The sequence below is a fragment of the Zingiber officinale genome, chromosome 4B, assembly GCF_018446385.1.
Source record: "Zingiber officinale cultivar Zhangliang chromosome 4B, Zo_v1.1, whole genome shotgun sequence".
Classification (NCBI taxonomy): Eukaryota; Viridiplantae; Streptophyta; class Magnoliopsida; order Zingiberales; family Zingiberaceae; genus Zingiber; species Zingiber officinale.
This window is the reverse complement of record NC_055993.1, coordinates 83373581-83389817: the sequence shown is the minus strand read 5'-3', so window position 1 is coordinate 83389817 and position 16237 is coordinate 83373581. Positions and strand designations below refer to the sequence as shown.

General features: G+C 38.3%; 1 protein-coding gene across 1 annotated transcript; it reads left to right on the top strand.

Annotated features, from left to right (window-relative positions):
- Nucleotides 1–14551: 14551 nt before the first annotated feature.
- Nucleotides 14552–15073, top strand: LOC121978347 (LOB domain-containing protein 24-like). Its single transcript, XM_042530707.1, has one exon. The coding sequence runs from the start codon at nt 14552–14554 to the stop codon at nt 15071–15073; it is 522 nt and encodes a 173-aa protein (XP_042386641.1).
- Nucleotides 15074–16237: the final 1164 nt, after the last annotated feature.

The following is a 16237-nucleotide window of genomic DNA, read 5'->3' as shown; positions in this document are numbered from 1 at the left end:
GTTTTTAAAATTAAAATCTTTCTTTTAAAACTTATAGTTTTCTACAAAGAGAAGATTTTAAAAATTCAAAACACCCATCCTATTTGAATTTATTATGGCCGACCCCTACTTGCTTAGTCACCAAGCAAGAGGGCCGACCTTCTTAAGGAGATGGTGGTCGACCATTGCTTGGTCACCAAGCAATGGGCCGACCTCCTTTCTTCGACACCAAGAAGGACTTTTATTTGGATGGACTTGAGACTTTAATGAGGCTACGATGGGGACCTAGAGGAGAAATTGGTTTTGGCCTTCCGATGAGCTTGAGTATCCCGTGTTCGTCCTGAACACACAACTCAAGTTGATCAACAATAACTCATTCCATTAGAGAGTTATTGTTGCACTACCGCACCAATCCCAAATTACATTATGGGCTCCTTCTTATCATGAGTGTGTTAGTCTCCCTGTGTTTAAGATACGAATGTCCACTAATTAAGTAAATTACTGACAACTCACTTAATTAATATCTAAGTCCAAGAGTAGTACCACTCAACCTCATTGTCATGTCGGACTAAGTCCACCTGCAGGGTTTAACATGACAATCCTTATGAGCTCATCTTGGGGACATTCTCAACCTAGATTACTAGGACACAGTTTCCTTTTATAATCAACAACACACACTATAAGTAATATCATTTCTCAACTTATCGGGCCTATTGATTTATCAAGCTAAATCTCACCTTTTGATAAGTTAAAGAAATAGATACTAAATATATATGCTTGTTATTATATTAGGATTAAGAGTACACACTTCTATAATAACTAAGGTCTAGTTCTTTTATTAAGTCAGTATAAAAAGAACTTACCTAAAATGGTCCTACTCAATACACTTAGAGTGTACTAGTGTAATTTATTAGTCAAGATAAACTAATACCTAATTACACTACGACTATACTAACGGTTTGTTCCTTTCCATCTTAGTCGTGAGCAACTGTTTATAATTTATAAAGAGCTGAAAACATGATCTTCTGTGTGTGACACCACACACCATGTTATCTACTTTATAAATTAATTGAACAACTATATTTATCAAATAAATATAGACATTTGACCAATGTGATTCTTTGATTTCAAAAATAAATATTTACAAAAGCTAGGCTTTTAATATACACTCCAAAAAACCCTAAGTTCGTCAGTGGGGAACCTAGGATCTATGCTAGTAGCCGAGGGCCCAACACCAAATCTATAACGCTTTCTACATTATAAAAAATATTCTTAAGTAACAAACAAACTAGCATGCAACAAATTAAATATTTAGACAAGGGAAAAGAATTTTACCGAGGAGCCATCGCAAAATATTATTTAGAAATGACGACGTCGGTTGATTCGCAGCAGCGTATTAACCGAAATAAAATTTTGATTTTAATCGCTCTCGCGCAGTAAAGTTCGGTTAGAACTTGGCGAGAGTGAAGGAGATAAGGTGCAAAAGAAGGGGGCGGCCGCTGCCCCTCTTATATAGAGTGTTCCGGGCGCCCGGGTATCTCCCGGGCGCTCGGGGTCAAGTGGGGCGGGGCGCCCGGAGTCCCTTCCGGGCGCCCCGGGTCAGTATACCAGGGGCGCCCACCCCTGGTTTTTGACTCGGGCTTCGATGTTTTTTTTAAAATTTAACGTAAAATTATTTAACTTAAAAGAATTTTTTGAAAATTTTTTTTGAGTAAACAAATTAAGTTAAAAAGAATTTTTGAAAAAGTTTTTGAGTAACCAAAAATTTAAGTTAACAAGATTTTTGTAATTAAGATGATTTTTAAAAGAATTTTTAGGAAAAAAAATTAAGTTTAATTTAAAAAAAAAAATTTAAGTTAAAAAAAAATTTAAGTCTAAAATAAAATTTTCAGTTTAAAAAAATTTAAATTTAATTTTTTCAAAAAATTTAAGTTAATTTTAAAAATATATTTTTTAAAAAATTTAAGTTTAATTTTTAAAATAAAATTTTAAGTTAAAAAAAAATTAAGAGTAATTTTTAAAATAAATTTTTAATTTTAAAAAAATTTAAGTTAAATTTTTTAGTTTAACAAAATTTAAGTTAAATTTTTAAAATAAATTTTTAAGTTTAAAAAAATTTAAATTAATTTTTAAAATAAATTTTTAAGTTTAATTTTTAAAATAAATTTTTAAGTTAAAAAAAATTAAGTTTGATTTTTAAAATAAATTTTTAAGTTAAAAACAAATTTAAGTTAATTTTTAAAATAAATTTTTAAGTTAAAAAATTTAAGTTAATTTTTAAAATAAATTTTTTAGAAAAAAATTCGAGTTAATTTTTAAAATAAATTTTTAAGAAAAAAATTTATGTTTAATTTTTAAAGTAAATTTTTATTTTTAAAAAAAGTTAAGTTAATTTTTAAAATAAATTTTTAAGAGAAAAATGTAAGTTAATTTTAAAAAAAAAAATTTAAGAAAAAAAAATTTAAATTAATTTTTAAAACAAATTTTAAAGAAAAAAAATTTAAGTTAATTTTTAAAATAAATTTTTTAAGAGAAAATTTAAGTTTAATTTTTAAAGTAAATTTTTAAGTTAAAAAAAATTTAAGTTAATTTTTAAAATAAATTTTTAATAAAGAAATTTATGTTAATTTTTAAAATAAATTTTTAACTTTTAAAATAATTTTTTTAAAAAATTTAATTTAATTTAATTTTAATGTTAATTTAATTTAATTTTAATTTAAATTTAATTTAATTTTAATTTAAATTTTAATTTCAATTTTAATTTAATTTTAATTTCAATTTTAATTTAATTTTAATTTAAAATTTTAATTTAATTTAATGTTAATTTAATTTTAATTTTAATTTATTTTATTTTAATATTAATTTAATTTAATTTAATTTTAATTAATGTTAATTTAATTTTAATTTTAATTTGTTTTAATTTAAATTTAATTTAATTTTATTTAAATTTAATTTAATTTCAATTTTATTTAATTTTAATTTAATTTAATGTTAATTTATTTTAATTTTATTTAATTTTAATTTTAACTTAATTCCTTAGTCATCTTTCCCGATCTATGTTTTTAATCAGGGAATCCTATAATTTTGTGAAATGATTTAGATTCAATTTTAGAGTTTGGTTTTAACTTGTGTTAGATTCGGGTTTACCTCTGGGTTCAACAAATAGACATTCTCTAGATAAACTTCTGGGCTATGGTGAGTCACTTGGACATCATTAGAGTAACCATGTCTTCGAGGTTTTCCAAATAGTCATATCCACTGAACTTAGTACAAAACCTTGGTCTAACTGGTTTAGATCCATAAAGAGTAGCTTCGGTCAATTCCACTTAGCCAAATGCACCAGGTCGTAGCCATATATTCCTAGACATGCATAGACTAAGCTTCCCGAACGTACTATCTTCCAAAACTTCACCAGTACCATTTTTCAAGTTAAACTTGAGTCCCGTTCCTAATTGGTCCTAAGTACCTTGCCGGGTAGATTAGTTTGAGTTACCCTTCCGGGTACATTAGCTTTGGAGGTGCCAGCTATTCTAGAGCCTCCCCCTGAATTATTAGCCTTTAATTTTTAGTTCTAGGTTTATGTTTATTTCTTTTATAGTTATAATTTACTTGATGATAGTCTAAGTTTTGATGAGTTTTAGAATATTTAGATTTTGAGTTTTTTGGTCTAGGTTTGTATTCTGATTTTTGATTTAGTTTATTTGACTTTACGTAATATATTTTATTTTTAGGTATGTAATATTGGTTAAGTCCTACTTGCATGGTTAAGCACGCTTTCGGAACCCAAGCTTTTCTTGTTGGTTTGTGTTGGGTTATTAATGAATTAAATATTTTATTTGAACTTGACTTATAGCTAAGTCCGGTTTTGTTGTAACTTGCTTTTTGATTATTTAAGATTAAGTTTAAATTTTTTGATCTTGTAGTAAATTTTTCTAACATACCTTTTAAATTGTTAATTGCTAATTTTAATGATGAATTCTCCTCCTCAAGTGTTAGATCTTGAGTTGGTTTGTTATTTGTGATTTGTTTCTTGAGGTTTTGATTTTCCTCAAGGAGTAATGTATTTTCTTTTTCAATTTTCATTAATTTATTATTTAAACATGAAATAATTTTAAAAACTTTTTGTTGAAATTAAAGTATACCTCTTGGGAAACGAGTACGGACTCGTGGCTCGATTCGGATTCAGACCCGTCTTCCGATTCGTCCTCCGACTCTGCTTCGCGGGCCATCAACGCGAGGTAGCTCTGGTTCTTATGATCTTCGTCCTCCGATTCTTCCAAAGACAAGTCGCCCCACGTTGCTTTGAGGGCCTTCTTTTTGGTCGACTTCGTTTTGTCGTTCTTCGATCTCGGCCACTCATTCTTGTAGTGCCTCTTTTTGTTGCATCTGAAGCACGTCACGTTCCTCGAATCGGTTGGAGTGTTGATCTTCTGAAGGTCCTTCTTGTTGAAGCTTCTTTTCTTCCTGGTGAACATCTTCCTTACCAGGTTCACTAGGTGCTCTTCATCTTCGGAGTTCTGGTCAGAATCTTCTTCAGGTTCAGGCTTGTTCTTCTTTTCCTTGGAGGAACCTGCAAACAAAGCTATACCTTTCTCGGATATAGCATTAGTTTGTTCGTGTAACTCTAATTCACAAAATAATTCATCTAATTTAAGTTTAGATAAATTCTTAGAAATTTTTTAGGCATCCACGATAGATGCCCACAAATTGTTGCGTGGAAACGTGTTTAATGCATACCTGATTAGATCTCTAGTTTCCATCTGGTGGCTTATCGCGTGGAGCCCGTTGAGGATATCCTTAATCCTCGCGTGCAGTTGACTCGTCGTTTCTCCTTTCTATATTTTTATATTAAATATTTTATTTAACAACAAATCCCTTTTTGTTACCTTAGCGTCGCTAGTTCCTTCATGCATCTCGATTAATTTATTCCATAGCTCTTTCGCGTTCTGATGCGGTCCGACCAGGTTCAGCTCTTTCCTTGTCAATCTGCATTGTAACGTGTTGATCGCCTTGTTTTCTGTCGACGCTTTCTTCTTCAAGTCCGAAGTCCACTGTTCCGGGTCTAGTGGAATTCCGGAGTTGTCAACGGGTGTTTTGTAGGCTTTTGTGACGCTGAGCCACTGGTTGAAATTCGTCTTGAGATACACCTCCATCCGCTTCTTCCAGTACGGGAAATCATCCCCATTGAATAGGGGAGGTCACACTGTGCTAAAACCCTCAAGTTGCGACATTTTAATCTGCACACAGGAAAATAAACAAGAGAGGTTCCAAGACTTGGTCTTGGATTAGTAGTGCAGGAAGAAACAAAAAAACAACTAAATTGGTGTTTCACCAATTTAAATTTAATTACAACGAAAAGAAATTTTCAAAAAGGTAATAATACCAGTTTGGAATTATACGAAAAACTGAAAGCCGAAAGAAGATTTTTTTTTAAAAAACAGATCACCCCCTTGTCTGATTGGTGGTTGCACCAAATCAGAGCGGTACCTACTCTGATACCACTTGTTGGACCGTGAATTTCGATAGAGGGGGGGGGGGTGAATATCGAATAAAACTTTCGTCGAAAAGAGTTAAGCGCAGCGGAAAATATAAGTGAAAAGAAACAAGGCTAACACAAGTTCATTTTACTTGGTTCGGAACCTGTGTCGACTCCTACTCCAAGGTCCGTACTCGTTGAGTACTTTCGTTGGGCAATCACTAATAATTCGGAAGAATGTTTACAAAAATTAACGTACAGGAATTAATTAGTAAAACAGAATAATACCGACAAGAAAAGAAACTAAAGGAATGACACGTTGTCGGAGATTCGCAGCGTCGCAAGAGCATAAGAGAGCAGTCTGAGAGTTCTGAGTTCTGTATTGAAGCTCCACCCTTAACTCTTCTTTTATAGGATGCTCGGGGCGCCCGGATCCCTTCCGGGTCTGGTGTGACGTAGCAGGCACAACCAGAGAGCTCCACGTGTCGACGACGCGCTGGGGATACAACTTGCCTCCAGGCACCCTGATCCCCTCCGGGCGCCCGGATCACCTTTCTCCAGAAACTCCTTCTCCTGCAAGACAAGGTTAGTCCGAGACAAATATATAATGTATATCCTTTAAAATAAAGTATTAGCACAGTTTATAAATTTAACATAAAGAGTATAACTTAGATTCCGTCTTTTCGAGACCGGAATCTAGTCATGATCTCAACTTAGATTTCCAAAATGGATCTAAGTTGGATCGACACATAAGTTCCCTTCCCGGGAACGCGTCCTCACAGTCACTCCCCTCTAGTGACTTACCTTTACTTACCTGCCAGACGTCCGGTCAGCCCTTCGACCCGTCTGGACTTCGTGCCAGCTATCCGGTCAGCCCGTCGACCTAGCTGGAGTTCGTGCCAAATGTTCGGTCAGCCCTTCGACCTATTTGGACTTTATGCCAGCTATCCGGTCGGGCCGTCGACGTAGCTGGGCTTCGTGCCAGACATCTGGTCAGCCCGTCGACCTGTCTGGACTTCGCCTGCACACTCGATCAGAGTGTTAGACAACGACAAACCTAACTTAACCTAATTTGTCATTCATCAAAACCTGAGTAAGACCGTTAGTGCTAACCGCACCAACATATATAGTAATAATAGAGTGCATCACCTATAGCAGTAAGAGGATGCAGAGCCCCATGGTGAAGGATGCAGAGCCTATAATAGTAAGAGAATGGAAAGCCCCATGGTGAAGGTTGTAGAACTTATAGCAGTAAGAGGATGTAGAGCCCCATGATGAAGGGTGCAGAGCCTGTAGCACTAAGAGGATGCAGAACCCCATAGTGAAGGGTGCAGAGCCTGTAGCAGTAAGAGGATGCAGAGCCCCATGGTGAAGGGTGAAGAGCATGTAGCACACCTGACTGGGGAGCTAGGCCCCTAGTCCCTGATCGGAGAGTAAGGCCCCTAGCCTGTAACCAAAGAGCGAAGCCTCTAGATCCTAATCGGGAAGCTGTACTGCGAGTCATTGATCAGGAAGCTGTGTCCCTAGTGTCTGATCGGGAAGCTGTGCCCCTAATGTCTGATCGGGGAGCTGGGCCCCTAGTGCCCAATCAAAGATCGAAGGCCTTAGTCTTTGATCAAGGAACTAGGGTCTTACTCTCTTATCACGTTCTAGAACAGGTGGAGAAAATTTTCATAGATGGCGCCAAATTGATCCTGTACGAAATTTGAGTCAGATGGACCGTCGGGTGAGGTGGATGGAATGTTGACCGAATCACGACGTCCCGGAGGGGGGTATGCTGAGATGACTTCTGTGTTGACCAAGTCGTCAGAAGTCCTTTGGTTAATGCTACATGCAGCCAGTGACCGGGTTGCTCCGGTCCCTAGTACCCCGATGCTCGAGGCAGATCCAACGAATATGTAAGTAACAGACTAAGACGTATAATAATGAAATGCGTATATAATATGAACGAAGAACGTACCCTGGCCCAAGGGACACCCTCGGGTGGATCGGTGAGCTGGTCGAGACGCTGCTCGAGTTGTTGTGACCCGAAAGAGTAGATGACTTCGAGCGGGATGAAGGGCTAGATCTGACGGTGCCTAGCCGAGCATGACCGGGATCTAGCTGGAAGATGACACGTAGACCGGGACCTAACAGCGACGCGCAGGCCGGGATATGACATCGACAATCAGGATAAAATATGACTTCAGCACGAAGGCCGAGATAGGATACTGGCACATAGATCGGGATAGGACATCGGCGCATAGGTCGAAATAGGATCTCGACACGCAAGCCAAGATATGACATACAGCAGACAAGACTGAATAAGACAACGACGCGAAGATCGGAATGTAGCCTTGGCCCGAAGGCCGGAACACAGAGGAAGCGGAATACGATCAGATCGGCAACAACGACCATAGTGGCCAGATCCGTGCTAGGGGACAACAGACCCCGAATCCCTGTCGGGGATGGCTGTAATGGCTGTGAGGGGAAATGGGAGGTGGCCCTTGACCACCGGTGGACTGAGGAAGAAGTACGTAGAACCGAGGGGCAGCGCTCGGACTACCAGCGTGCCGAAGGAGGCTGTGTAGTCGGGTAGACGGTGTTAAAAGAAGAATAGAAAGAAGATAAAATAGGAGAGTAATAATTAATCTTATTGTTTTATTGATACTTGCCCTCAAGACAATACAATATATAGGGTTTAAACAATTACTTGGTCAATTAATCAATTAATAAATAACAGAATAATTCTAAAAATTATTCTGAGAATTATTCTAATAATTATAACAGAATTATTAGAATAATCCTAAAACTAATTTGATTTGATTTGATGATTTGATCCAGTCAATTCTGGTAATTCTCTTTTATCTCTTTTACCCCCCGACAAACTTAACGGGAGATCTTTGACGTTGAGTTTGCTTGCTAACTTGTTGAAACGCTGTCTGGATAATGGCTTAGTAAAGATATCAGCAATTTGATCCTCAGCAGAGATATAAGAGATGGATAATTGTTGAGTTGCCACACATTCACGAACAAAATGAAAATCAATCTCCACATGTTTTGTACGAGCATGAAAGATTGGATTTGCTGTGAGATATGTTGCTCCAATATTGTCGCACCAAATTTTTGGTGCAATATTTGATGCAAGATGAAGTTCAGAGAGAAGTGATTGAAGCCAAATAATTTCAGACGTTGTATTTGCTATAGCTTTATATTCTGCCTCAGTACTTGAACGAGATACCGTAGGTTGCTTCTTCGAATTTCATGAGATAAGATTTCGTCCAAGAAATATTGCATACTTGTAGAGCATCTATCTTCAGGAGAACTTGCCCAATCCACATCACTATAGGCATGTAAATCTCGAGACAATTGACGATATAAAAGAAGACCATGTAGAATAGTACCTTTGAGATAGCGAAGTATTCTTTTTACATTATCCCAATTTTTTTTCAGTTGGAGCATGCATGAATTGACAAGCACGATTTACTGCAAAAGTAATATCAGGGCGTGTGATAGTGACATATTGTAAGGCTCCAACAATGCTTCGATAAATCTGTGGATCAGACAGAGCAGGAGAGGATGAAGATGGAGAGTTGTTTATAGCAATTGGTGTAGAGACCGGACGTGCTCCATCCATTTTGGCTCTTTGAAGAAGTCCAGTAATATAATGTATTTGTTCTGAGAGAGAAGAGAGTCATCCTCATGTGGAATAAGCTCAATACCAAGAAAAAAAAAGAGCAATGCCCAAATCTCGGGTAGGAAATTCTTGATTGAGAAGACTTAATAAAGTTATGATGCTCTTGTGATCATTACCGGTTATCAGGATGTCATCCACATAAATAAGAAAAAATATCATGGACCCATCATTATATTTGTGAAATAGAGACGAGTCAGTCTTTGATCCAGAAAATCCTTGAGATTGTAACCAATTGGATAGTCGATGAAACCATACACGAGGAGCTTGTCGAAGACCATATAAGGATTTCTTAAGTTGGCAAACATGAGATGGAAATTGTGGATGAATGAACCCAGGTGGTTGCTCCATAAATACAGTTTCCTCAAGATGACCATGGAGAAACACATTTGAGATGTCCAATTGGCGTACAGGCCAATTGGAACTAACATCTATCGATAATAATAGTCTGACAGATGTAATCTTGATGACTGGACTAAAAGTGTCATTGAAGTCAATACCTGGTTGCTGACTAAAACCTTTGGCTACAAATAGAGTTTTGTGTCGTTCAAGAGAGCCATCAGCTTGATACTTAAGACGGAATACCCATTTAGAGCCACAACATTCATTGAGGAAGTGCGTGGAACTAGACTCCATGTTCCATTGCGAAGAAGTGCATCAAATTCTGTAGCCATTGCACTACGCCAATTTGGATCCTTGTTTGCTTGCGTAAAACAAGTTGGTTCAATAGATTTTGAAGAAACCACTAGAGCCCGTGGAAGAGGATATCGAGTCGCATTTGGTGGGCAACGTTCATAAATGTCACTAATGGGAAGCATGCGACGAGGAGCATTATCATCTGAATCACTTGTTGATGGTGATGAGGAAGTAGGCTGACATGGTGATGTAGATGACGGACTTGCATTATCCGAGGATCCAGAACTAGAGAGCATATTATCTTCGACCGGCGAGGCTTCCAAGATTGGAGCAGCATCCTGAGGTGATTCTGATGGTATAGGGGAGTTATTAGAGAGTGGAGCAGGACCTAAGATGCCATCATTTCTGACAATATTAGGTGGTATTAAGAAGGTGCCACCTGTATCTGGAGGAGAGATCGAAGAAGATAATGAAAAAGGGAATAGAGCCTCATCAAAAGTAACATGTCGTGAAATATAAATTCGACCTGTTGGTATATGTAAGTAACGATAACCATGGTGCAAATTGCTGTAACCAAGGAAAACACATTGTAGTGAACGAGAGTCAAGTTTGTGTTTAGAGTAGGGGCGTAACCATGGATAACATGCGCAACCAAAAATTCGAAGGAAAGTGTAATTAGGAGTTTGATTATAAAATGTTTCAAAAGGACATTTATGATTGAGAAATGGAGTAGGGAGTCGATTTATGAGATATACAGCAGTGGTAACAGCTTCATCCCAAAATTTACGTGGAACTGATGCATGATGAAGAAGAGCTAAGGCAACTTCGACTATATGTCTATGTTTTCTCTCAGCAGAGCCATTTTGTTCTGGAGTGTGAGGACAAGAGACTCGATGAACAATTCCACAAGATACAAGATGACGATGGAGAGCTTGATATTCACCTCCCCAATCAGAATGAAAAGAAAGTATTTTACAAGTAAAATATCGTTCAACTTGATTTTGATATTTACAAAATATATCCAATAAATCAGATTTTCTTTTCATAGGATAGAGTCAAGTATATTTACTAAAATGATCAATAAAGGTAATATAATATTGGAAACCTTGGTTAGATAAAACAGGTGCAGGACCTCAAACATCAGAATGAATTAATTCAAGTGAGAAATTAGAAACATAATCGGATGAATAGAAAGGTAGCTTATGACTTTTAGATTCCATGCAGGCCCTACATGAATGAGATGGAGAGGAGGTAATGGAAGTAGGTAAACCATACCTATTGATGATTGACTGGACAATATGAAGAGAAGGATGACCAAGTCGAGCATGCCAAGCTGGTTTATTTGTGCGTTCACCAACAAAAGCTTTGATTGAAGAACTTTGAAGATAGTAGAGGCTATTTTTGATTCTCCCATGAAATACAATAGCATTTGTTCTTTTATCTTTTATAAGATAATGATTATGATGAAACTAAAAAATGACATTGTTATCAAGACAAAACTGACAGGTAGAAAGTAAATTTTTAATGATAGATGGAACATGAAAGACATTGCACATGTGAAAAGTTCGATTAGATAAATGAATATATGTGTTTCCAAGATTAGCAATTTGCAAACCTGAGCCATCACCTACTTGAACCGTATCTGAGCCATAATATGACATTACGTCTGTAATGATATTATAATCCGATGTGACATGTTGAGTTGCTCTAGTGTCAATATACCAATCAGTAGATGAAAACTCTGGGGTTTTACCGCAAGTAGGCACAGATGAGAGAGCTTTAGGATATGCTTGTCAAATAGACGGTTATCTTGAGGCTGTAGAACCACCAATGAAATTTGAGGCAAATCTTTTAGGGCGTAGATTTCCCGGATGACCAATGATGTGATAAATTTGACATTTTACCCGACAACAATCAAGTCTTTTAGGACATAGATTTTCAGTATGACCAATGATGCGACAAATTTGACATCGGACTGAATTTTTTTTTTTTGGCCTCCTTGATTGTGTTGAGTATTTGACATCTAAAGTAAAATAACTTATCTTGTAGAGAGACTGGATCGCCGGAAAGGGGGCCTTTCGCTTGGAGAAACTCCCCTTGGAGGAAATAGAAGCCTTGGCTTGAGCAACCACTTGTTGTCGACGTCGAGGTTTGGCCGACGTTCGGTGGACAGCGGCGGTAGCACAAAAGGAGAAGCCCTTTTGTCGTCTTGTTTTGCGGTTTCAAAAAAAGAAACTCCTCTTTTGTCTTGGGCGACGATAGAAAAAGGAAGGGAAGAGGAATTGTGAGGGAGAATTAAGAGAAAGAGAAGGAACGAAGGATCATGACTCTGATACTATGTTAAAAGAAGAATAGAAAGAAGATAAAATAGAAGAGTAATAATTAATCTTATTGTTTTATTGATACTTGCAATACAATATATAGGGTTTAAACAATTACTCGGTCAATTAACCAATTAATAAATAACATAATAATTCTAAAAATTATTCTAAGAATTATAACAGAATTATTAGAATAATCCTAAAACTAATTTGATTTGATTTGATGATTTGATTTGGTCAATTCTGGTAATTCTCTTTTATCTCTTTTAGACGGTGAGGGAAGTGAGAGGGGATTGCTCCGACAGCCGAGGCTGTCAGCGTGGAGATGAGGCAGTGCTGGCGGCAGCGTGGAGAAGAGAAAGGTGAAGAGGTTGCGGCATTAAGAGAGGGAGCGGCGATGGCGTTCGCGATAGGGTCGCGGGGCGCACGCTAGCATCGATGAAGAGACGAGCGTGAGAGGGAGGAGGTGGTGGCCGGAAGTGACGAGGGTCGCGGGGTGCGCGCGGGGCAGAGAAGCGACACCGACGATAGCGTGGAGAGGAGAAAGTGGCTCCACGTGCTAGGCAGCGGTGACGGCACGAATCCGATGATGTTTTCGTGAGGCGGTGATGGCTTGAGAGGGAAGAGGTGGCGGCTACTGAAGTGGACATTGGAAGCGACGTAGATGACGACCGGTGTGCGACGGGCAACGACGCTGGTCCCATGGCGGTGGAAGGGCCCTCCTTTTCATAAGCAGTGCCATCTGCGTAGTCCTTTTGAGGTATCTTGTTCCTTCATTCCATGAACAAGTCGAACATTGACGAGCTAGAGATGCAAGGTTTTGAGGCGGCTTATTGAAATACACTATTGCATCGAGATGTTCGTAAGTAGCACAGTAGAATGCAATGGGCATACCTCATCTTCACCTAGACCTCATTGTCTAGTGCTAGTAACAAGGAAAGAGGCCCAAGGATTCAGCAATAGAGTGAGGCACACAAGAAGCATTTGCTTGAGTGTCCCAAGTTGGTGAAACAGACGAGGGTAACCCATCAAATGTTCAGAGGTCCTGCACTTGAAAATGTACGTATGGGTCGCCTTGCCAAAGATGGTGAAGTATGCCTTGCGTTTCTAAAATCCTTTGATGCGGTGAAAATTTACCACCACTTTGCTTTGTCAAATAGCCAGAGCCTGTAATTATTAACATGTGTTAGAAGAGTACGTCGGGAGTTGTCCGGAAGATTTGATGACTCGAACAAGAGTGACTCAAATCGCAATGGCTTGCTAACTCGGACTAGTTCGGCAGCTTGAACTAGCTCGATCAAGTGTGACTTAGCCAAATTGAGGCGGGGCCACATACTGATCCACAGTGAGACTGATACGAGCGATAACATCCTTCATGCCATGTTCTTTTAAAAAGGGAAAAAAAAAAATACAGAATATCAACAAGTAGACATAACATAGGAAATAACCTACAGAAATCACAGATCACCCACTGATCTAATGGCCATGATCCCATTCATCTAATTGCCTCGCTCATCCTCCTCCTGGAACTCTAACCCTATATTTGGATGGGATGAGACAAGGTTCATTAGTAGAAGGGGAAGAGAAGAGAAGGAAGGGAAAGTAATATATTTATCTTATCCTTGTTTGGAAGGAAGGAAAAGTTCATTTGAGATGAAAGGGATGAAAATGAAGGTTAAATATATAAATTTATAAAAATATTCTCTTATTTCCTTAATAAATCTATATGTGAAAAAATAAATAAGGATAAAATTAGAATAATTTCTTCTTCCCCTTCCTTACACCTCAAATTGAGGTGTAAGAAATTTCGATGATTCCTGAGCATGTAAGAGGAAGCTTTACCCTTCTCTCTCCTTCTCCTTCATGACTCACTCTCTCCCAAACAAGTGTAAAAATTCTTTTTATTCATGTTTACCTTTTCCTCCCTTTTACTCACCTCCTCCCAAACAGAGATAAAGAGGAATCATGGGAAAGGGATCGGTGTAGCTGTGATTTTGGTTGGAGGGCCGTTGCGAATTTTACTATTCCAATTCCAATAGTCACGGTGTGGATTTATAAAACAAATAAATAGAATTAATCATTTAAAATTTTTATTAGAACGAATCTAGTAATTAAGTTAATAATATTAATAATTTGATTAATAATAATAATTAGTTAATGATATGTAAAATAAATAAATTTAAATATACAAAATTTATTTAAGAATTTTTAGAATTTAAAATAGATTTTATATAGAATTTTTAGGGGATAATTCTGTTAAAATTTAATTAAATCATATATAAATTGAAAATTTATTGATTAATTAACCGCCTTCCTCTCTTCGCAAGCGCGCCCACCAAACCCTTTCTCCGCCGCTTTTCACCTCTCCTGCACTCTACGCCGCCGCCGCCGCCGTGAGCTGTCGCCGGAGAAGACGTCACCGCGGCCGTGAGCTGTCGCTGGAGAGGACGCTTCCGCTGCCGTGACATGGACCAGCAGAAGGAGGAGGCGGCGGGATGTGCGGCGTGCAATCGCATGCACCGCAGATGCCCGCCGAATTGTATATTCGCGCCGTATTTTCCGGTGACGAGCCGGTCGTTCGACTACGTCTATCACGTCTACGGGTGCAGCAATGTCGGGAAGATTCTACAGAGCTTACCGGTCGAACAGCGGAAGAGGGCGGCGGAGTCGCTGGTGTTCGAAGCGGAGGCTCGCATCCGTCATCCTGTGCTTGGATGCGTCGGCTACATTTATCTACTACAGCAGCACCTCGCTCAGATCGACCGCGACATTCAAGAGGCCGAGACCCAGATTTCCGCCGCTGGACCGCCGGCAATGTCACCACCGCTAGAGCAGCATTATTGGCACCCGATGCCTCAGTTGACGGCGATGGCGGCGCCGCCATATCATGAGCAGCCAGAAGATTTGCTGCTGGTTACAGGCGCCGCCACTTATCCATCGATTCCTAAGACAGCCGATTCCGCAGATGCCTCTGCCTCCACAAGATGACCGTGATGACAGCCGCCGAGCACGAGGACTTCCTCAGCGATATCCCTTCGACACCGCTGTGGCAGGATGAAATGACGGACGCTGAAGTTCAGTATTTCGCCGCCGAGATCGAGGACCTAAGCAAAAGCACAAATTAGTTCAGGATGAAATAACTTTAGTTCTCCTACAAAAGCACAAATTAGTGGAGCCTATAAGCAAAAGCACAAATATAATTCATATTTCTTAAATAAAAGGTAGATCCACTGTCTTAGCGGCCCCCTAGTACCGATCCCACGGATATGAAATTCATATTTTTTTAAATGAATTCACAAAAAGGAATCCATATTTCATAGATCAATTGGTCCGAGTCGGTGGGATAATCAATAAACCTAATTGAGTTTCTTATTTTTTGTTATATCACAAAAATGTCTCTTTTTTTTCATTGAATTCATTGCCATCAAACATAACAGATCACTATGATGCAAGTTCATCTTCTCATACCTTCAACTTACAACCTTTTTGACCAAATTTTTGAAACATTGAAATTGAAAAGTGTAGGATCGAAAAGAATTTAGATATCTCTATATTTACATGATATTATCCACTTTGGGCCTAAGCCCTCATAGTTTAACTCTTGGGCTCTCCCCAAAAGGCCTCATGCTAATGGAGATATCTTTTCTTTTTATAAATCATAATCTTTCCTATGTGTTTTACAATGTGGGACTATGTTTGCAACCTTACAAACCCAACAGAAATTACCTAAAAAATCATTCAGATTCATTTTTCACCTGGTTAATTCAACTAACAAAACATTTTTGAGTCCCTCATTTACCTAAAAGTCTGAGCTATTTTAATGGCTGTTGTTGAATAAGTGTGAATGGAGAAAGAGGTGGAAGAGAAGAAGCTCTATTGTGAATGAGACTTTAGTCCCACATTGGGAGTTTTAAGGTACTTTTGTTGGTTTATATTGATTCACATACATTGAGGTTATGAACAAATGCATGGTGAGAAACTCTCTCTCACACGTGGGTGCGCAGGGGGGGATGCAAATTCAGGGCCTGGATTTGCAATGAACCAAGTTGACTTGTGTGCGAGCGCGACCTGCGCACATGAATGCCGGACCGGTCGGGGCAAAAATTTGCCCAAGTGGAACAACCAACATTTTGCCACGTTGTTCTTTTTGTT